The sequence below is a fragment of the Eulemur rufifrons genome, chromosome 28, assembly GCF_041146395.1.
Source record: "Eulemur rufifrons isolate Redbay chromosome 28, OSU_ERuf_1, whole genome shotgun sequence".
In the NCBI taxonomy this organism is placed as follows: domain Eukaryota; kingdom Metazoa; phylum Chordata; class Mammalia; order Primates; family Lemuridae; genus Eulemur; species Eulemur rufifrons.
The window spans coordinates 70,423,793-70,447,006 of record NC_091010.1 but is presented as its reverse complement, the minus strand read 5'-3'; the positions used below and the strand labels follow the sequence as shown (position 1 = coordinate 70,447,006).

Below are 23,214 nucleotides of genomic sequence, written 5' to 3'. Positions count from 1 at the left end.
AATATTTCCAGGTGAACATTTTGCTCTGCACAATAAACAACGATGTGGAAACACACACAGAGTAATGTAATTCTGGGGGTGCATGTGGGGTTTTTGTTGCACAGTTTGAATTTTCAATGTATCACTTGCTACCCTAGGTAATAGTTTACCCTCCCCTCAAAGTTTAAAGCAGAAATAACATCCAGAATGGGTTAAAATAAAAAGGAAGCCATACACACAGAAAATTAAAAATAAAAAATTAAATTAAATAGTTACTTAAAAAGCAATTCTTACCATTTGTAGAGAGTAGAAAATGAGCAGCATTCTGTTGTGGTAACCACCGAATTTTATTAATTTTTTCCTCAATTTCTAAACTTTTCAAATAGTCAAACTCTGGTTCATGACTTTGAAAGGTACTGTAAACATTATATTCTCCCCTAGAATGCGGGCAGCTTTTGTTCTGCAAGGAAACATGACAGGTGTTTTAATGAACAAAGCACAGCGCAGAGGAAATTTTACGACTATCAATCTGAGTATCAAATGACCACACGCATTCTTAAAAGTAAAAAAAAAAAAAAAACAAAACCTGGCTCAAAAAATAAAAAACCTCAAACAGATGAAACTCAGTTTAACATACTGGGAAAAAAGCAAAAATGAAGGCCCATCTCCCAGCCCTGCTACTCCACTTCTAGGTATCCTCCCACTCTAGGGTGGGGCCTGCCAATGTGTCCCGACGTGGTGAGCACAGTGCCACTGGCACAGCCAAGCTCACGTGCACAGGCGGGCCCTGGCCGTCCTCGCACCGCCTGGCAGAGGGGGCAGCTGCGAAAGGGGCCGGGTGGCCTGCGGAGGCGGCGACATCGGCGCTCCGGCCCTGGAGACACAGCGTCTGAGGGGCCCAATCTGGAGAAGAGCCGGCACAGGCCCGCGAGGGGCCACCCGCAGCGACGTGGCTGCCCCAGCCCTGCAGTGGCCAACCCCACCGCACACACGCCAGCCAGAGGGGACGGGAAACAGCCACAGGGCCGCGCCAGGACTGCTGCGGAACAAGTGAGCACGCAGACCCACCGCGCTGCAGCAGAGGTTGGCTGCACGGCGACACCAGAGCACGGCACTGCTGAGACAGCAAGTCCCCGTGTCACAGTACAAGCAGAAAAACATGCTTGGGAAGACATACGCCATCGTCAAAACAACGGGCAATCTGGGAAGGCAGACGGAGGATAAACAAGACGGGGAGGAAGTCGCCGCGTGAAACAGGGAGGGCGCGACGCGAGCTCCGTCTGCGTGCCACTCTCCTTTCACAAGGGGCACCTGTTAATCTCCAGAATCTTCTGTATGTCTGCAATGAAAATTTCTATGAAGTATTAGGTATTTCATAATTAAAAACTAAGAATACCAGTACTTTGTCTAACGCTTGCTCTATAATCAATACCTAAAATGTTACAATTTTTTTTAAGAGACTCGCTCTGTGGCCCAGGCTGGAGTGCACGGTGCGACCACAGCTCACGGCAGCCTCAGCTCCTGGGCTCAGGATCCTCCTGCAACAGTCTCCCAAGCAGCTGGGACTACAGGTGTGCCCCACCACACCCAGCTAATTATTTTACAATTTTTTTTGTAGAGATGGGGTCTCACTATATTGCCTAGGCTGGCCTCGAACTGTGGCCTCAAGTGATCCTCCCGCCTTGGCTGCCAAAGTGCTAGGACTATAGGGGTGAGCTACTGTGCCCAGCATAAAATCTTACGTTTTCAGCACTTTACTATGTATGCCAAGGAAACTGAACTAAACAAACCTTTATGTCTAGATAGATGCTTCCTTGTATTTCTGAATTAGGATCAAATATCATGAGAAGACATCCCAAAAAACTACTCATATCTCTCCACTGCATTAAAATTTTTTTTTTTTTTTTTTTTTTTAAAGACAGGGTCTTGCTCTGTCGCCCAGGGTAGCGTGCACTGGCCTCATCACAGCTCACTGCAGCCTCAAACTCCTGGGCTCAAGTGATCCTCCTTCCTCAGCCTCCCGAGTAGCTGGCACTAGGCATGTGCCACCACGCCCGGCCTGCGTTACATTTTTATGTGTTGTACATTCCTTGAAAGTAAGAGTTCAGTGGCAGGAGCCTGAAGCCCTTTGCTCCTGAGTTCCCCGAGTGTGTGGTGTGGTGCTGATGCCATCTAAACTGTGCCACCTCCTGACCACCCCACTCCCTTCCACACAAGGGCACAGTACACTGTCCAAAAGACCTAACTCGAAAGGGAGAAAAACGAAACTGAATTATTTACAAAGAAAAGTCTGTAGCGTCAAGTTAGTCCGATGCCTAAGACATTCCTCCAGCAAGAAAGAAGAGCAGAATATAAACAACTGAGTCAAATGCCCAAGTCACAGTGCTGCCTGTACCGCCCAGGCCACTGTCCCCACGAGCCGGACAGTCTCCACGCTGTAGGCTCGTCTCCCTCCACTAACTGCTCCCAGCTCCCCTCCAGACCCCCAAACCCCCAGTCGCCCCCTGCGTTCTCCAACACCCCGGGGTCTCATGGCGCTGCCCTACCTCGGGAGAGGGATTCTGAGGGAAGCCGCCACCCGAGCCCCTGGGGGCAGGGCAGCAAACAGGGCAGGGCAGACGGGAAGCTCGCTCTGTTCCTGGACATGCCGACTTCTAATTTCACTGGACGAACTTTCAAACAGACCTGATTCTGTGCCCGGGGGTGGGGTGGGGTGGGGGCAGGTCTTTGGGGTTCCAGCGCAGATCAGATCACAGAGCCAAGGTCGGAGGGGCAGGGGTCGCGGGGCTCTGTTTGCCTTAGTTGTACAACCGGGTCTCCCTTTAAAACTTAACATGGACAGAGGGTTCCTGCCACTCAAAACTGGAAAAGCTCGAAAAATCACACTGCTAACTATGCTTCCTATCTCCTGTCTTCTGCACAGCCGGAACTTTCCAAGGCATCTCTACGGACCTAACTCCTTAACCTCACGTCCTGCACGTTCCGCCGCCCAGCGAGCGGCCACTCCTCTGAGGCAGGCGCTGCACCTGTTCGCCCCGTGAAGCCCCCGAAACCCGGGCGCAGCCTGGCAGAGCTGCGGTGGCTGGACTGGCAGCAGCTCCCGCTTCCTGGTGCTGCTGCAGCGCCAACAGCCTCTCCAGCCGCGGCTGAGAATGCGCGCTCACACCCCTACCCACACGGGAAATCCAAGTCCGCGGCGAGACACATGCAGAGCAACCAGTAGCATATTCAAAAAGTAGACTATGAAAGCCCCTCTTCTGTTAACCAAAATATGAAGAAAAAAAAAAATTGCCTGGGGGCTTATCAAGTTGCAAGTGACCAGGTTTAATACATTTAAACTTTAAGGACCTATTCTCATATAAATCTGTCATTTCATGTAACGAATGAATACATCCTAAATAAACACTGAAAACTCTATCATACCCAACATAGTTTAGAACAAGGTGCTTGACTTTTATCATAGTCTATTTTATATTTGGGACTAGTATTTTAAGGTTTAAGCAATGATCCAAAAAACCAAGAAAAATTTCACTTTTATCCTAAGACCTGCTAGGGCAAGGGACGAGTATCTTCCATAGGTATCACCACAATGCCCAACATTTTCACGGAGCTCAAAGTGAAGTCTTCAATTTAAGACAGCTATGGCTCAGCAATTTGTTAAATATTCTTTCTGCTGAAAGTAATATTTAAACAATACCACCTATTTTTACTTCTGTTGAGAAAAGTAAGATATATGGTTCTTAAGAAGTAGCATTGTGTGATATTCTACCTCTGGGATAAGAATGCAAAATTATAAATGTATCCAATTATCTGTGAGGACATAGAAAGATCAATGATAATATATAATAAATACTGTTCACAAAAGAATTTCTCACCATCCCAAATCAGAGAAAATAGGATTTTAAAAACTCTTTAGGCCAGGTGTGGTGGCTCATGCCTGCAATCCTAGCACTTTGGGAGGCCGAGGTGGGAGGATCGCTTGAGCCCAGGAGCTAGAGGTCGTAGTGGGCTGTAACCGTGCCACTGCACTCCAGCCAGGGCGACAGAGCAAGACCCTGTCTCAAAAAAAAAAAAAAAAACCACAAACAAACAACAACAAACAACACTCTGCTTACATGGACATGATCAAGATGGAGCTGCCACAGGCGTGTTTCGATGGCGAGGTCCACCAGCACCCCACCCCATCAGTCTTCCCCAGGGGCCCAGGGACGGCCCCCCAGAGCCCTCACACCCTGCTCTCAGGGAAGGGCCAGCACTTGCTGTGCACAGGAGGTCTACATGGACGGGGACAAGGGCCTGCTGGCCTCTGAACCAGAGTTTTACTGCAAAATTTAGAGTCTACAATTTGGAGATGAAAAAGCAGCTGCCCCTCAATCTGCTAGGAAATGCAGAGAGAGGAAGAACGCAGGACCGTATTACAATTTGTTAGGGAAAAACAAGACAGATCCGTGACGGAGCCCCAGGCCTGGCTGCCCTCGCCCGGCACCCTGGCCTTCACAGATGGTACTTGCCTCATCACTCGTTACGAACTCCGAGCAGGCTCGCCAGAAATAAGCAGGGGTGTTGGGTTGGCAAGGACTGGCTCTATTGCCCACTCTCTTATGCATAACTGAGAAAGAACCGACCCCCTCCAAAAGAAATGACCTACGAGCCGGTGCTCAAGAGTGACAGTCATCTGTGGGCTCCTTCCCCTAGGGACAGGGGAAGCCTTGGGAGTGCCGCTCACCTCTCCCCTCTCCCTGGGTTGGGGTGGGGGAAGAATTCCCTGCAAGAAGTGCTCTGGGAGCCACTTCAGTAATTACCGAAGGGAGGCAAACAAATTCAGAACACCAGCGCCCTACAGCCTCCAGCTGTTCCTCACTGGAACCCGGGGGCAGGGCAAGGACTCCCCCCTACTCTGAAGAGGAAGGCCCCGGAGACCTCAGGGAGCGGAAAGGCCAGAGCTGAGGCACAGACCTTCTCACTCGTCCCTGAGATGTCCCTGAAAGAAGACTCTGCCTGGTTAATGTGGTACAACTGGACCTAAATGGAATCAGACACTAAGAAATTGATTTTGCTTCCTTCCTTCAAAGTGATATGAGAAAGGATGAATTATTTCATTTGGTTTGTGGATTGTAAATTACTGACCTCTTGTTCCCGCTGAAAAATAACAACTCTGCCGCCCTTGTCGCCTGTTGCAAGAAGATCTCCAGAGTAATTAAATTCAACGGTTGAAATGATGTCAGCTGTCAATAAAATACAGAGGCAATTTACCAGATTATGTTTTTGGGAGGAGTTACAATGAATATCAATTTAAAAGGATCAAAAGAAAAACACATATAAAACTTTCTCCCCAAATAAAGCAACATTTCTGTGGCAAACCTGTAACTACCAAGTTGCCACCTGTTGGTTCTGGTGTAGAGAATCTACCAGCACACGGAGATTTACTCCACTGAGCCAGTGCCTGGTGCCCTGACGCTCCAGGGCTTATCTAGACTGGGCTGTGCTCATATAAGGATAAAGTGTAGACATTTAGAAAATTAATTTTTAAAAGAAAAAAGAGAAAAAAATTGGTCCTAGAAGAATGTTGCCTGATTTTATAATGCATACCTAATGTTAACTTTTAAAATAAATCTGATTCTTACATAATAATGTTTTAATATTCTATGCAATAACTTTTGTTGGCTTCTGCACAAAATAGTATTTTAGAGCTGGGTGTGGTTGTGTGCCTGTGGTCCCAGCTACTCAGGAGGCTGAGGCAGGAGGATCTTTTGCGCCCAGGAGTTTGAATCCAGCCTGGGTTACATGGTGAGACCCTGTCTCTTAAAAAAGAAAAAAAAAAAAAAAAAAAAATATATATATATATATATATATGTATAAATATATATATTTTATATACAACTTCCATTTTGTTGTCTGGATAAAGTTACTCCCATTGATAACGACATTGTTACCAAGTGAGACAACTGTTAGCAAGAAACTTGAGATTTCTGACACCTTAACACAAAGATACCTGGACACCAGCTCACTGGAGGTAAAGACCACAGGGAACAAAAACAACAAAACTAAGCACTGAAAAGTCCTTAGGTACGCTGAGGCTAGCCCTTTGGTTTCAAGGGAACGCATCTGGATTTATGATAGAAGTTAATAAATCAAGAAAAATATCCAGGTCTGTGACTTGGACAAAGATTTTATATTGTTAAGAAAAGGTTCCACGATGCAGCTGGAGGAAGCTGGCTTCCCTGTAGCCCAGCTGGTTGTGTGCTGACCCAAGGAGGGCACGGCATGGGCACAGTCCCTGAGGGGCTGGCCGGAGCTTGTCCTAACACGACCGGAGCCTTCGCCTTAGTCAGCAGTGCCAGCAAGTCTCGGGCATGGCGGGGTCACTACAGACCCACCCCCTGGTGGGCACCAACTCGAAGGGCACCTCGCAGAGTGATCACGCTGCACACCCAAGGCCCACAGCATCATTGAAGCTGGAAGTTTTTAAAGACAGAAACTGCTAAATGGCTACTGTAAACAATTTGTCTACCAACAAGAAATGGACCCCAAAGTTGAAGCTCCTTGAAGAACTCCCCCAAAAGTGGCCACACTAGAACGCAATTCTTAAAGGTCTGCACAGATGTTTTGGTCACAGTCGTTGACAATGACTCCATCGGCACGTGCGGAACAAGCTCTCCTGGCACCGGGCTGCTCGCAAGCTCCACCCGAACAGAACCCACGGCCTGGAATTTCCTTCTTTCAAAAAATCTTTAGTTAGACTTGGAAAAAGGATTAGGCTGCTTCTTATTAGAAGTGTCACTCTATAGTACTCAAAATAACCTAATTGGCTTAAATGAAACTAAAGTATTCTGTATTGGATTAAAAGAGACAAAATCGATGTCATTTATACCCAAAGAATGTACAATATTATACAATTAGTGGTATTCTAGCTCTGTCAGTGGTTTTCAAACTCAATTAAAATGAACTAATCATTTAAAAGAGAAACTCCCGTAACTGCCAGTGCTAAGAAATAATTTTCATTAAGCTACGTAAATATGTATGAACCTAAAATTAGAAATACACTCTGTGGGCCGGGCGCGGTGGCTCACGCCTGTAATCCTAGCACTCTGGGAGGTCGAGGCGGGAGGATCGCTTGAGGTCAGGAGTTCGAGACCAGCCTGAGCAAGAGTGAGACCCCATCTCTACTGAAAAATAGAAAGAAATTATATGGACAACTAAAAATATACAGAAAAAATTGGCCGGGTATGGTGGCACATGTCTGTGGTCCCAGCTACTCTGGAGGCTGAGGCAGGAGGATTGCTTGAGCCCAGGAGGCTGAGGTTGCTGTGAGCGAGGCTGATGCCACGGCACTCTAGCCCGGGCAACAGAGCGAGGCTCTGTCTCAAAAAAAAAAAAAGAAAAGAAAAGAAAGAAATACACTCTGTAGAGCTTAGATAAGCTCTAAAACCAAAATAAAAGTACAAACTAAAAGCCAACAAAATTACAAAACCAACAAAATTTAAATTATCAACGTCAACTGAATCTGATGGCCATTACTGTAAGATCCAGACTGACCATAAAAGTACAAATCTGGCACGGAGGTGCCAAGCCGAGTACTTTGAAACTACCATGAACTTCACAAGGACTCAATTCTGCCTCCATCTTTCTGCTGGGGCAGGGGGATCCCCGCCCACAGCACAGCCTGGTATGGCCACGTGGCACCAGGCCTGTCTCGGCCAGAGGCTCCACTGTGGTGGCCACACCACTTGCCGAGGCTCTCTGCTACAGGGGGTCATGTGGCCGATGCAGACAGCCGGTGCGACAAGGTTAGAGCACCGTCGAGAGGCCCCCTCAGACTTCCCAGGGATGGGGGGGAGGGCTTATCTCCTTTCCTTCCCACTCCCCCAGGGGTCTCCTTCCCGCTCCCCCAGGGGTCTCCTTCTCGCTCCCCCAGGGGTCTCCTTCCCGCTCCCCCAGGGGTCAGAAGGAAACTGGAAACGCATCTGTGTGAGGCGGCTTCGGCGCAGCCAGCAAGGAGCTGGCACAGGGACGCGGGAAGTCTGAGCTGCTGGGTCCCCACCCGTGCCATCCCATCTTTCACTTCCCAAACTCTGTCCCGGGCTGCAGCGCACCCACCACCCCAGCACTCCTCCCCGAAACGCCACAGCCCGGGAGGAAGGACCTCCATATTCAAACATCTGGGGTCCTCAAAGACATGACCAACCACAGTGAAGCCCTCCTGCTGGAAAGCCCTCTGCTCAGAGAAGTCACCAGAACAAAGGAGGAACCCGAGGAAAGACAGTAGGTCAACAGTGTCTGAGAAATGACAATTAACGTCCCCAGGGAGCTGACAGCTAATGAGTCATGACATCCCCATGCTGGGATGTACTGGCTGAGGAGCCGGGTGCTGTTCTCAGCAGGCCCGATCCCTGCACCAACCCAGGTAAGCTTCCCAGCAGCCCCAGGACGCCGGGCTACTGTCATCCCTCCTGATGCAGAGGGGACAGGTGCTGCACTGTGCCCCACGTGCCACAGCGGCAAGCCCCGGGGGTGACGGGGCAGGACGCAGGCTCCCGCGGGTCTACCCCATCGCAGGCCAGCCCATGGGTACACTACTAGGAAGGACAAAGGAAGAGAAGCTCAACCTGAAATTCACACAGCAACAACAACAAACCCTCAAGACCTCTTCCAAAGGGAAGCAAAACAGAGCAGACAACAGGGAGGAAGGACGAGATGGGCTCTGGTGCCCGTCACCAGCGGACAAGATGGGAAAGAACAGAGAAAACGGAGGAACAAGGACCCAAGAGCTAAGGCGAGCGTCCCGTTGGGCCGCGGTGCACGGTCCCCAGGCTGGAAGGCCCACTGCCCGCCAGCGGAACCAGCCAGCAGGCCCAGGCCCAGGAAATCTAACCACAAAGGGTTAAAAAGGAGATTCCAAAAATTTCCAGAGAAAACCAGCAGGTCACATACAAAAGGAAGGGATTCAGATGGCATCACAAAGGTTGCAGGAAAAACGATGGGCAGAGTATCAACCACTCTCAAAATTCTGAGAAAAAATTAACTTGGAGTTCTGTACCTAGATAAATGTCCAATCGAGTTTGAGGGAGGAGTAAGAATGTTCTCAAACATGCACAGAGACAAAACAAACTCTCTCAGGAAACCACTGGGAGATGCTACTTGGCAAAATGAAAAAAAAACTGAGAGAGTGGAAGATCAGGGATCTGACTTCCAAAGAACGGTGAAGACGGCCCTGGGGCAGGAGCCTGCAGCCTGCAGGACCCGAGGGCACCGCCCGTGCAGGAATAAACACAATGTGGCTCACATCCACACGATGGAATGTTACCCATCCAAGAAAGGAACGAAGCGCCCGTCCACGGTACGACAGGATGAGCCCTGAGCACACCGTGCTGGCTGGACGTAGCCAGACATAAAAGGCCACCTACTATGTGACTTCATTTATATGAAATGTCAAGAATAGGCAAATCCACAGAAACAAAGTAAATCAGTGGCTGCCGGGGAGTGGAGTGAGGAGGAAATGGGGGTGACTGCTAAGGGGTTTGTCTAGGGGGCGATGGAAATGTCCTATAATTAGACAGTGCTGAGGGCTGCACAACCCTGTGAACTTACTAAACAAAATCCAACTACATCCTTAGAAGGGTGAGCTTTATGCTCCATCAGTTACGTCTCAGTGAAGCCGTTATAAATAAGTACACCACAGAAAAGAACAGATCAAGTCATTAAGAAAGCCTTACAACTTATAACCTTTCCCAAGTATATTCTAAAAGTAGACCAAATTATTTCAAAATTTTTAATAACAAAAATCTGCTATAAATTTGTTTTTAACAAGATTCTTTTTTTTTTTTTTTTTTTTTTGAGACAGAGTCTCACTCTGCTGCTCGGGCTAGAGTGCCGTGGCGTCAGCCTAGCTCACAGCAACCTCAAACTCCTGGGCTCAAGCAATCCTCCTGCCTCAGCCTCCCGAGTAGCTGGGACTACAGGCATGTGCCACCATGCTTGGCTAATTTTTCTATATATATATTTTTAGCTGTCCATATAATTTATTTCTATTTTTAGTAGAGACGGGGGTCTCGCTCTTGCTCAGGCTGGTCTCGAACTCCTGACCTTGAGCGATCCTCCCACCTTGGCCTCCCAGAGTGCTAGGACTATAGGCGTGAGCCACCACGCCTGGCCTCATTTTTCTATTTAAACCTAAAGGGACTCTGTTTTCTTTTTGGCTACTTTACTTCCCTTTTTTTTTTTTTTTTAAAAGAAACAGATAACATTGTATGTTATAACATATATAACATGATGTCTGGAAGTATATACACATTGTAGAATGGTTAACTCTAGCTAATTAACAAAGCGCATCACCTCACACAACTCATTTTTGTGCTGAGCGCACGTAACATCCATTCCCTTTGCATTTTTCAAGAATATGTCACCACTGACAGTCACCCTGCTGTACAAGACGGCTACTTTACTTCCTGCAAGCCTGTAGGTGAGGAGACCATTGCAGCGGAGGAAGACGGTGAATGTTTTATTGTGTTTTGTTCGGAAAATTAGCGTTTACATCATTGCATAACCAGAAGTCTTATCTAACTAATTTTAGTAGATTTCAAAATTTAGGAAACCAACATTTAACCTCTGCCATTAAAGCCCAACAAAGATTTAACCACTCTTTTCAAGGGAAGTATGATTTATTCAGAATATTCCATGCTATTTCTCCTACCCTATGCTGAAAAATGAAAATGTCTTAATCCAAAGGCTGTCTGGCTGAACATATTAACCTATCTCTAAAACACATTAAATGCCCTAAATTACAACTAAGCGATTCACACCTAATTTTACGCTTAGACATTGTTTTAGCAAGTAAGAACTGTGTGAGCCTTGGCGGTCTGACCTACAGGCAAGCCCACCACAGGGCAGCGTCTCTGCAGCACAACCGTCAACACACCAGGCTCTGTGGAAAACCAGGAATCCACTTTCCAGCTGAGCAACACCTTGCCTGAAACTGACTCCAGTCCACCTCTGTGCACTGCAGCCAGAGCAATTTTTATTTTAAACACAAATCCGATCCTGCTATTTGAACCCTCACTGCCCTCTGCTAGGACCAAACCCCTCATTTTACTCCCCCATTGCTTTCCAGGCCTCACGTGGCTTCTGGACCTGTCCCTCCCATGTTCTCCCCTCTGCCGCCCCTCCTGCCCCTCCCCCCGGCCATGCCCGGCCTCCACCATTCACATCTGAGCTCAGGGGTGCTGAGTCCAAGGGAGTCTCTGACGCCTTCCAGAGCCCTCATCAGAATGCAACTGAGAAACCAGCTAATTGCTGAGGTCTTAGGAGCCTGTGTGCTGCACAGCAGCCTCTGTGCTCACGGCACCTTCTGGGACACACCTGCAGGGGAGGATTCGCTCCCTGGGCGCTCACTGCTGGTCGGCAAAGCCTCATCTTGTAGGTCCCCTCCCCTGTTGCAGATCTAGACATGTAACAACAAATACAGATGTTTTTCAGGTATTTCAGACTCAAAGTAGCAAGAAGATAGTTTCCCCTCACTATAAAAAAAGACATCATTTTGGGAATTTGTATCAAAAGGGGAAGAATATATCTCAAACTTTGGGAAATGACCTTTAAACATGGCCCATCTTATTAGCAAAACAAGGCCGCTAATGTTTCTCTCCCAGTAACTGTTTCCTGAAGCTCCATCTTTGATTAGCATTTGTCAGGAACACACACAACCCTGAGATTCCTCCTTATGCTAAATAAACACAGTTAAGTACATTTAAAGACACATGCAAGAACCCCACAGATATTTCTAAGTTATAGAAATTCTAAAATAGGTAAGATTGTCAAGTAAGTTATACATTTATCAGGTAAATGATAAAACAAGTTTTATCAACGTTAAGCAAACAATAATAACCCGCGGCCCACCCCCCCCCTTTTGTAATTATTTACTTTAGAAAAAACTGTACAAGTTCCTTTTGACTGGGTCAATTTACTCCATGCATACAAATAATTCAATTTCCAACTAGCTTTTCAGGAATACATCTATTATGAGTAAAATTTTCAAAGGTACATTCAATGACTAAAAGCAACATAAATGAAAAAAGTATGTTAGAAATACATCTCTTACTTCAAAAAATTCATTTCTGCCATAAAAAGGAATGAAATTCTGACACATGCGATAACATGGATGGACGCTGAAAACATCATGGGTAATGTGAAGTAAGTCAGATGCAGATGGACAAATACCCTATGATTCCACTCACACGAGGTCCCTGAGAACAGGCAAATGCACAGAGACAGAAAGTAGAATGGCGTTTGCCACGAGTTGGAGGAGGGGAGAAGGTAAAGTTATTATTTAATGGGTACAAAGTTTTGGGCACAGATAGTGGTGATGGTTACTCAACACTGTGAACACATTTAACACCACTGAACTGTACACTTATGAATGGTTAACATAATAAATATTATGCTATGTATATTTTATCACAATTAAAAAAAATATTCCATGGCTCACGCCTATAGTCCTAGCACTTTGGGAGATTAAGGTGTGAGGATCACTTGAAGTCAGAAGTTAGAGACCCCATCTCTACAAAAAAAATTTTTTAATTGGTCAGATGTAGTGGTTTATACACCTGTAGTCTCAGCTACCTGGGAGGCCGATGGAGGAGGATCACTTGTGCCCAGGAGTTTGAAGCTACAGAGAACTACGATTGTGCCACTGAACTCCGGCCAGGGCAGCAGAGCAAGACCTTGTTTCTAAAAAATAAATAAATAAAAAAATAAACGATAAAGAAGAAAATTTAAATTATTTTAAAAAATATTCCCAAGGCCAGGCATGGTGGCTCACGCCTGTAATCCTAGCACTCTGGGAGGCTGAGGCAGGTGGATCCTTTGAGCTCAGGAGTTCGAGATTAGTCTGAGCAAGAGTGAGACTCTGTCTCTACTAAAAAAAATAGAAAGAAATTATATGGACAACTAAAAATATATATAGAAAAAATTAGCCGGGCATGGTGGTGCATGCCTGTAGTCCCAGCTACTCGGGAGGCTGAGGCAGGAGGATCGCTTGAGCCCAGGAGTCTGAGGTTGCTGTGAGCTAGGCTGATGCTATGGCACTCTAGCCTGGGCAACAGAGTGAGACTCTGTCTCAAAAAAATAAATAAAAGATAAAAAAAAATCCCCAGAACCAAAAAAAATCCAAGTCTATGCTAGCCTGAGTGTTACATTTCTCTCTTGAAACAGCCCCAACAATCCTAAGTTATCAGAACAAAGATACAAACTCGGGAGCCAAGTCCTTGAGGGGGGTGTGCTCTCTCCTTCACGGAGGTCATCAGGGCCAATGGGCAGGGAGGGGTCTGTCGACTTTTTAAGTAGCTCCAGCAGTAATTGTCAACATATTTCTGAAGCAACAATTTATATGATTACTATTTTAGCTAGTGACACAGTTCACCCTGACCAGCACTTTAAAGAGTATATAGAAAGCCCTAAGCAGATAATTTCATGACTCAAATCCCTTTACTACTGAATTTTGTATTTTTAATGGACAATAAGCACACTGAGAATGGTTCAAGTAGAAATATTCTCACTCTGTTTCCAGTTAAGATCATCATTACACACCTGAACTTAACCAGGGTTCTATGCCAGAAAATTAACGACAGCTCTAGTTAATACTACCTCAAGGATTATCTCTGGTATTTCAGACACCTTCAGCAACTGATACCTTCCCTTCTGGTATCATAAGCAAAGTCAAAATCTAAGAAATGTGACCTGTGACATGCAACTAAATCCTTAGGGTCTGACAAGCAAGGGAGTGGGAGGCAGAGCAGCTGCGGCAGCACTGGGGACGGCACATTCAGCTCTGCCTGGCGGGAGTCTGCAAGGCAACCCGCATCCCCCTGGACAAGAACGCAGCAGAGGCGGGCTGTGCGCACTCTCCCAGAAGCTGGGCTAGCGAGGGGCAAAGTTCAGGCAGTGGAACCACGGTTATTGTAGTTTGTACTTCAAATAAGACAGCTGTAAGCTGCTGAAAACATGGCGTTTATTATTATTCATACTACCACGCTAATTAATTTAATTATTTATTCTAAAAGCAACCCACAGGGTTTATTAAAACGTGAAGTGGCAAGTGACTGAGACTGCACAGAGGACCCTGCGAGCGGCAGGAACGAAGCCAAGCAGCAGCCCCAGGTGTAACAGAGTCAGGGACGTTTACGAACGCACTGAACCACACCGGGCATTAATTCCCCCTTCTTGATAATCGTTATTAGCTGGGTTTCTGTTTTGCCTTGTTTTAAATCCAGTTGTGGTACCAGAGCTTTTGGAACGAATACGCTTTTATGGATCTTTACTTTGCCATTCTAGATACCTAGAGCAGAATAATTAAGACTGAAAAAAAGTTTCAGGCATTTTCAAACATGACAAAATGGCAGCCTAAACAGTTTAAATTTAAGAAAACCAGAGCATGACACAAAGCGCAATGGTGAACCCGCACCGAGTTAGCATGAGGGGTTCACAAGCAGCGACAAGGGAAACCCCTCCTCTGACTTCCAGCCTCCTGTCCTTAACGGGTCCTTTTCTCCGCATTTCTATGAAACCACGCACCCTGAGTGTGGAACGGTAAACACAGATGTGTGCAGAGTAAAAGCAAACTCCCTGCTTTGTGCCAGCCTGACGTGCCACCCCCCACAGGCACTCCCTGCCCTGCCGACGGCGGGTATAGCCACACCTGGTCTCACATGGACCACTGTCCTGCAAGCTGCTTTTCACCCAGTGTGTCACAGACGACTTTCCAACGGGCACAGAACCCCTTTGGCCCACAATGTGTGTGAGCCGTGACACATTCAGTCGCTTCACTACTTTTCAGCATCTCGGTTTCCATGCTTTACTGCTGCAGTGCACATCTTTGTGAACGCGGCATGTTCCTGCAGGATTCCTACAAGTGAACCCTCGAGCCTCAACCCTTGCTTAAAGTTTGATCGATAAATGCTAAACTGCCCTCCAAGATACGGGTGCAGAGACACTCTTTCCAGAAATATAATGCAAAAGCAGAGCCTCGTCACCGCTTTAATTAGAACGTCTTTGCTTATTAGTGCAGTTTCTTGGTAACTTATTGTAACTCTCTCAGCCACTCCCCTTTTTAAACGAATAACCCATCAGATGTGGTTAAAAATGTGGACCTCTCACCTGGGTTTTTTTCACCCAAATGTTTCCACTAAGACACTTCCCACGTGCAGCGCTGTGCCAGGCACTGTGAACGGCATAGAAAAAGAAACACGCCCGAGTCCTCCCACAACTGCACTCCTATTTCAGGTGTGGTTTCATCATCTCTGCAGATCTAGACAGAAGCAGCTGAGTCTGTTTCATGCTCTGGGGTAGTCCAGAACCCTGACCAAGATTCCTGTGAATTCTCCAGGACTGTCTGTTTTCACGGTGCCCCTGCCTCTGAGCGCCGAACTCCGGACACTGCAGCCATGCGCCACGTCAACGACCTTTCGGTCAACGACAGTCCACGTACAGGACGGTGTCGCAAGGATTCTAAGGGAGCAGGCTGCGGCACCTGGGTGTGTGTGAGCGCTCTCTGCTGCTGCAGGACGAGGACAGCACCGGACTCCTGCTCAGAACGCATCCCTGGCAGTGCGCAGCACGACTATGCTCAGCGCAGTCCGTGAGCTGCTCTGTCCCACACACCGGCCCTCAGCTCTTTTTATTTTCAACAGCAGCAACGACAACAAAAAATCTAGTAAAAGATTCACGTGCAGTAGATTCAACTGAATTCTGGGGAGGAGAATGTGGAATGGGAGCAGAAGAATTAAAATTCAAGGTTAATACTAAATAAAGATCTCAAAGAGATTAATATTCATAATGTATAAAGAGCTTTTACAAACTATTTTTTTTTTATTATTTTTTGAGACAGGGTCTCATTCTGTTGCCCAGGCTGGAGAGCAGTGGTGTGATAATAATCACTGTAACCTCGAACTCCTGGGCGCAAGCGATCCTCCCTCGTCAGCCTCCTGAGTAGCTGGGACTATAGGCTTGTGCCACCACGCCCAGCTATTTTATTTTTTGTAGAGATGGGTCTGGCTATTTTGGCCAGGCTGGTCTTGAACTCCTGGGCCTCAAATGATCCTCCCACCTGAGCCTCCAAAATGCTGGGATGACAGGCCTGAGCCACCACCTCAGTTACACAACTGGTACGGAAATGCAAATCACAGCATTAGATTTACCACTCACATAGCTCAAGTAAAGGGACTTATGTTCTCAGTAAGAGTAGGGGGAAGGGGGACCTTTGGGGAAGTTTTAAGTTGCCACCACCTTTTGGAGGGCAGTTTGGCAGCATGTAAAGGCCCGTGCATCGGCTTCTGACACCGTGTGCCCACTCCCGGATGCCCACCACCCACAATGCCTGCACAGGGGCGCACGGAGGGACGAACTCTACCGCATCGTCAGTAATAGCAAACACGGGACAGGTAGATAAGTGAGGCAATACCATGCAGCCAGCAAAAGGACAAGACAGAGCCACATACGAAGGCAGCCTAATTGCAAATATTTAAATATGGGCTCTGGACTCATAGTGCATGGATGGAAATCATGACTGCAGCACCCACTAGCTCTGAGACCTTCACCAAGTGACTGAACCTTCCCAAGATTCCATTTTCTCGTTTGTAAAATGAAGGCAATACAGTAGCACGCACATCTCCAGGGGCTGGGCCAGAGTCCAGTGAGTTCAAGCACACACACAGCAGAAAGCCTGGTTTGTTCTAAGGTCTCAAATTAATACTGTTAATGAAAAAAAGCAGGTTGCAAAACAGTTTTTAAAATAAAATTCCACGTTTGTCAAATAAAAAACTATTGCTTATGCACAAACTAAATTTTAAACTGTAAACGATTAGGTAAACACACAGGGCATGGCCTAAACAGAGACACAGATGTAAGGGCAGTGACGCTGGGTGAGGACTGCAGGACAAGGAGGGGACGAGAGGGGCCTCACCACACGCTCCTGATACATCCGCATCATTTGATTTTCTTTAAATAATAAACACTCTTTTTGTATTCTGAGAGAAAAACAATAAAACCCAGTGCAGATGAGAGGGGGCCGTTATCCTGCCCTGGGATATTCCCACTGCTAACAGCTTGCCTTAGAGCAGCAGGTCTCTAAGGGTGGTCTCCAGACCCGAGAGTCCCCAAGAACCTCTGGGGGGGTGGCACGAGGTCAAAACTATGTTTATAATAAGACTAATACATTATCTGTCATTGTCACTGTGCTGTCATTTCCACGGGTGAGCAGAAGCAGGGGTGGGTGGAACTGCGGGCACCTCAGCACAAGTCCTGGCACAGCACCTAAGGCGCTGGCAGTCACTGTATTCTTCACACCCTGCGCATGCAGGAAAAAAAAAAGAAAAAGGAAACCAGTTTTACTTAGAAAGGCCTTTGATGAACAGTTAAAATAATTTTATTTAATTCCATGTCTTTTAGCATTCTTTGTGGCCAAATGGGCAGTGTGTGGAAAGTGTCTCTGCTGCATCCCGAGCCCGACAGCTGTCTCAGGAGAAGCACACGCAGTTTCTCCTGCTATGCTCTCCCGGCACACTTCCAGCACCAGGTGTGTGGGGATTCCTCCCCACCAGCTGGGAGTCTGCCAATTCGGTTCCATCCCAAGTGTCAGACCCCACTGAGGCTCACTCAGTCCCACGAGACTGTCCCCACTTCTGACGCCAACTGCAAGCCCAGCTGTTTCACCAGCGCTTCTGACACCGGCTGTACCTCAGGGCTCCCCCAAGCCCCTCCTCGAGTTCCATGAATCTGCTGGAGTGGCTCACACACCTCCAGTAAACATCCATGTGGATACTACACAGGACACAGAGGAAGAGATGCACAGGACGAGGTGTGGGGAAGGGACACAGGGCTCCCCCCATGCCCTCTGCAGGCCAGCACCCTCCAAACACTCCCACAGGTTCAGCCACCCGGAAGTTCTTCGAACCCCGCCCTGTATAGGCACAACTGATTAAATCATTGGCCACTGGTGATCAGTTTAACCTTCAGCCCTAGAGGCTGGGGCAGGGTGGAGCTGAAAATCCCAACCCTCCATTCCAGCCTAGGTCTTTCTGGTAACCAGGTCACCAGCCATCAGGCAACTCATTGGCACACACAAAGACACTTACCACTGAAGACCCCAAGAGTCTTAGGAGTTGTGTGTCAGGAAATGAAGGCAAACACCAAATATACATTTCACAATATAAACTATTAATAAAATTAAAATCCTAACCCCCCCCCCCCAAACTAAACAAACCCCATCTTAGCCAAAGGCTTAAAAGTGAGTTCTAGGCCATGATGGGAAGGGAGGTTGGACATGCCTCCTTGTCCCCCTCCCTTTTGGAGTTTAGCCACACCAGCATCAATGTCAAACCAGAGATCCTGAGACTAACTAAACAGACTCTTTGTGACAACGGCACTCTATTACAAACAGGACCCGAGGCCATGCCAGGCAAAGGTTAAGGCAGGCCTTACAAACCCTAAAGTCTCATTAAATGGGGTTTTTTATTAATCTGGTGTAATGTGGCATACTTTCCGCCCTGACTCTGGTCCAGCATCACATGACAGATGGCAGACCCCCTAACTCAAGCTTCCTCTCTACCGACTCCAAGTCTTCAGACAAAGCTTTGTTTCTTTAACCAATTACAAAGCAAAGAATCTCTAAATCGACCTGTATGTCCCCCCTTCGAGATTTTTCACCTTTCTGGGCCAAACCAACATATACCTTCTGTGTACTGATGTATGATCGTACCTGCAATTTCTGTTTCCCTAAAACGCACACAACCCAGACTGTAACCCGACAGCCTCCAGACCACTTACTCAAGGCCTCTTGGCTTTGCGGATTCCTGGGCCACGGTCACTCACAGTGATTCAAAATAAACCTCTTCAAATTATTTTATAGAGTTTAATGCTTTTCTGTTAACAACATCATATAAGCTGAACTAGCCATTTTTTTTTTCATGGAATGCCATTTTTCTTTGAAAGAATGACCGATCAACTTTGGTTATCAAGAATTTGGTGGCCAGGGGCGGTGGCTCAGCCCTGTAGTCCTAGCACTTTAGGAGGCTGAGGCGGGAGGATTGCTTGAGGCCAGGAGTTTGAGATCAGCCTGGGCAAAAGCAAGACCCTGCCTCTACAAAAAAATACAAAAATTAGCCCGGTGTGGTGCCATTCACCTGTAGTCCCAGCTACTCAGGAGGCTGAGGCAGGAGGATCACCTGAGTCCAGGAGTCTGAGGTTGCTGTGAGCTATGATGACACTACTGCCAGGGTGACAAGGTGAGACTCTCCCTGTCTCAAAAACAAAAAAATCCCCCATAGATTCTAATGTAACAGGGCATAAAAAGTTCATTGATTCCAAAGTGCAACTAAACTTGAACAAAAAACCAGCCACCTACCCAGTTATGTTGTATCGCTAAAGTACAGTTATCTGAAAAGGCCAGCGGTCACGCCTCCCTTCTCTAACTACATGTTTAAGTGTTCGGCCACACTTTCTTTACTTATTTCAATAAGGCAATTGTAACAGATTGAATTCGGAAGCAGGTCTGAGAATCCAGCTGTCATCTACTCAGCCATGTATTTTTAAAGGGTTTGCAAAAGTGTAAAACAATGGCACTCTTCTAGCTAAATCTTTGTTTTTCATTAAAAATGATAACATGTAGATTATTTCTGTTATTTTAAAGTGAAATAATAAATATTTTAGGTTGTTCTAACTTCAACTATAGTAAATATCGATAGAGCTCACACAAAAGTTCTCTGGATCCTCCGTAATTATTACAAGTATAAATGTGAGGCTGAGGCAGGAGGACGGCTTGAGCCATCTGAGGCTGCAGTGGGCCATGATGATGCCACCGCTCTCTAGGTAGGGCGACAGAGCGAGATGTCTCCAAAAACCAACCAACCAACCAACCAACCAACCAACACAGAGGATGCAAGTGTTCCAGAGCCAACCGTGCAGAGTGGGGTCAGCATCCTGCACCTGAGGGCAGATCTGGCGGCCGCCCACAGCCTGTTTCCAGGCGGGGCTGGCCCAGCAGGCCCACCACCCACCCTGCACGGCCCCCAGCTGCTTTCCTGCTGCAAGGACAAGGCGAGCTCAGAAGTTGTAATAGGGATGGACTGGCTACTATTTGGCCCTTTATAAGAAAGTCTGAGCTGAGCCCCCTTTCCGGCCTTTATCACGGCAGAACTCCCCGATGGGCTGCTGCCTTCGTTCTCACCTGCTACTGCCCATGCTCTGAAGGCCAGAGTGACGTTCCTAAAAACATAAGCGGATGTCACTTCTCTGCTCAGGACCTTGAAGGCTCACGATCACTCAAAGCGAGTCCTCAGGGCAGTGTTCAGGCCTTACTCATCACCCTCTGGCTGCCGCCATCCTCCCGCCTCATGACCACCCTCCTGGCTCTGCCGGAGGACAGTGTCCAGCACGGACCGCCCACAACGCACCACGCTCTCTCTAGCCTCCCCTCGGAGCCCTCTCCCCCCCCAGGACATTCTTCTCCCCTCCACTCCCTACCCAGTCTGTGCACGAGGCACTTCTGTCACATTCCTCAACGTCCCTTGTCCCAGCTACGGTGCAGTGACCCTCCTGCTTGATGTCTGTCTGAACAGGGAGCTTCCTGAGGGTAGGAACTGGCTCTCTCTTGGCAACACCCAGCACTAGCAGCCCTTCAGAACACTGCTGCGAGCTCTGTAGATGCACTACGCTGAGAGCTTGCCCCTAAAACACTTCATTTTTCTCAGCCCGGCTCCCTGGGGTGGAACAGAGTCAGCTACTCTATTATGCAAGAGTCTCTTAAGACAACAACATCTGAACAGTTTACCAGTTACTGTGTTTCTATCTGCCAGAGCTTTCTGCACCTTGTCTGCAGTCTTCGCAGCAACCCTGTCTGTAATGGTCGCAGATACAGTACCCCTGTTTCACAGCCGAGGAACAGAAGGGAAGTAGCTTGCCAAGCCAACACACAGCCAGTAAGGGAGAAGAATGGGATCTGTACCAAATTCCATCTGCACAGCGCCTTTCCATCTATCGTGACTCCCCATCCCCGATCAGCACCACGCTGAAGAGACAAGCCTAACGCACGCGATAAAATCAGGGAACCAGAGGCAGAACACAGCCACCTGCTACACAACACGGTGCGCTGAGTGAAACGAAGGCTCCGAGTCTGAGAACACCGGACGCCAAGTGCGGCTGGAGCTGTGATTCAAAGAAAGTGGAAGATGAGATGGAGTCAGGATTGGTAGGGTATGGAGAACAGACAGGAAATAAAAACAATATTCTAGGTTGGGAAAGAAACAGGAGCAAAGATCAAGGGATGCGAATAATCACTGAACAGTAACAAAAAAACCAAGAGGCTGAGCCCAGTGGAAAGGATCTGGGGTAAGCCAAGAGAAGAGAGAGGTCAGGAAAAAAACAAAAACTGTTATTTTTGTATTTATATATAGCTGAAACCAAACCCAAACACCTTAAAATACACAGAATTAATTAACAGTTGTCTCTAGCACCGGAACAGCACTTTACAGGTTATAAAAACACTGCACATTGTTTGATCTTAACAAAATTTTCTAATCTCACTTCTATTAGTAGATACGCAAGCTGCGGCTCGGAAAGGGGCCTTCTGAGCTGATAAACAGCAAATGAACTGAACCCTGAACTTCCCTCAAAACCACTAACTGTTTAAAATCAGGAATTACAAAAATCAAGAAATCTTAAGAAAGGCAGAATCTCCCTATGAAGTGCTCTCATAAAAACTGCAAGAATGTTACTAGACCGTGAGCCTATCTAATGGCCTTCCCCGCGGATGCGTTCCTGGAGGCCTTTTCCAATGGCACAGGTGTGATGGACATTCTACGAGGAAATGCAGAAATCAGTCTGCGAGTCATGCAAACCACCTGACACCACATCCCACTGAGAGTTAAAAAAAAAGAAGCTAGGGGAGGAGGAGGGGAAAAAAAAGAGTAAAAAAAAAAAATAAAAAATCAATGATAAATACCAAACGCCCGTTGTCTCCACACAAAAGAAATCAATCACAACACTCTAAAATAATGACTATGACTGAAAAGTTTTACATTCACCAATACTGTATTTCATTGATTCTAAGTATATTTTCCCTAATTTTAATATCTTTGAAATCAGATGTATCTTGTAGTCAATGAAACACAACAAATTCCTGGTACCGATGCCCAAGTCCCCTTACTTTTTGTTAGCCCCCACCTTAAATGTTTCTTTCACAAATACCTATGCAAACCCCTGAGAAAGGCTTATCCTACCAGATACCCCACTACTCACGTTACTTATGTAACTCCCCAGATTCAAGCTTGACTTAAGCAGACAAACCTTTAGTTTTGTTTAGTATTATTTCTTTAGAAAAAGGTCAATATCTAATTCAAAGCAGTAGATTAAGTCAAGGATTAAGAAACTGATTAAAGCAAAATCATCACAGAAAAAGTCAAAGTACTTAAAACTACAAACTCAGACGAAAGGAGCCAGCTGTCACGGAGCTGCGCAGAGCCACGCGAAACCAGGTTCAGCAGGAGCCCCTCCCACTGCTTCTCCGTAACACGCGAGACCCAAGGCTTCCCTGCAAGCCGGCAGACCGCAATCGCGTTCAAAGAAAATCCACAGGCGAGGGCAGCGCAGCACTCGTTTGGCATGCTGATGTTTTAGTTATTTATTGTGTCTGTGATATTCTTCAAATATTTTGAGAATTGCTTGGAAAATAATGCTGTTCTTGCACCCTTGTTACTCATCTCATATCATTTTGACAGGTACCTTCCTTTAAAGGAATTTCATTTTCATTTGCTTGAAAGACATTTGCATGCAATTCTTGGCAATGAGATCTTCACTGAGCTTTAGGACACCTCTGTCCCAAGGCTGGGCAGCCAATGGTCACTGAAGCAGGACGGCACACAGGGCTCTGGAGTCATTCTGCAAGACTTCCAACCCTGGCCCTGCCACACATTGGCTGCAAGACCAAGTTAATGGCTCTCTGTGCCTTCATTTTCAGATTGGGAAGAACGATATTTTCTGCCTCCCCAGGTGCCGTGGAGATTAAATTAACCGACACAGGCAGCACACCTGGGGCATCTCTGGCATGTAACAAGCCCTCAACAACTGTTAGCTATTGTGATCTTCTTGCTGGGTTCCCGGTAAGGGCTGGGGGAAGGGGGGAAACACTCAGGCTTCAAGCTTGAGGGGCTCACAGAGACAGCCAGCCAGGGATGGGAGCAGCCGTGTGACATGTGC

The 23,214-nt window shown here is 47.0% G+C and overlaps 1 protein-coding gene across 2 annotated transcripts in view; it reads right to left on the bottom strand.

The window, feature by feature from the left end:
• The window catches only part of PPP2R2D (protein phosphatase 2 regulatory subunit Bdelta), a 37,599-nt gene that overhangs the window by 10,809 nt on the left and 3,576 nt on the right, over positions 1–23,214 (bottom strand). For both annotated transcript variants that reach the window (XM_069460325.1, XM_069460326.1), the window contains exons 3-4: positions 5,107–5,204; positions 274–439 (exon numbers count right to left, since the gene is read on the bottom strand). In XM_069460325.1, coding sequence (XP_069316426.1) covers positions 274–439; positions 5,107–5,204 — 264 coding nt within the window. The remainder of the gene's footprint in view (positions 1–273; positions 440–5,106; positions 5,205–23,214) is intronic.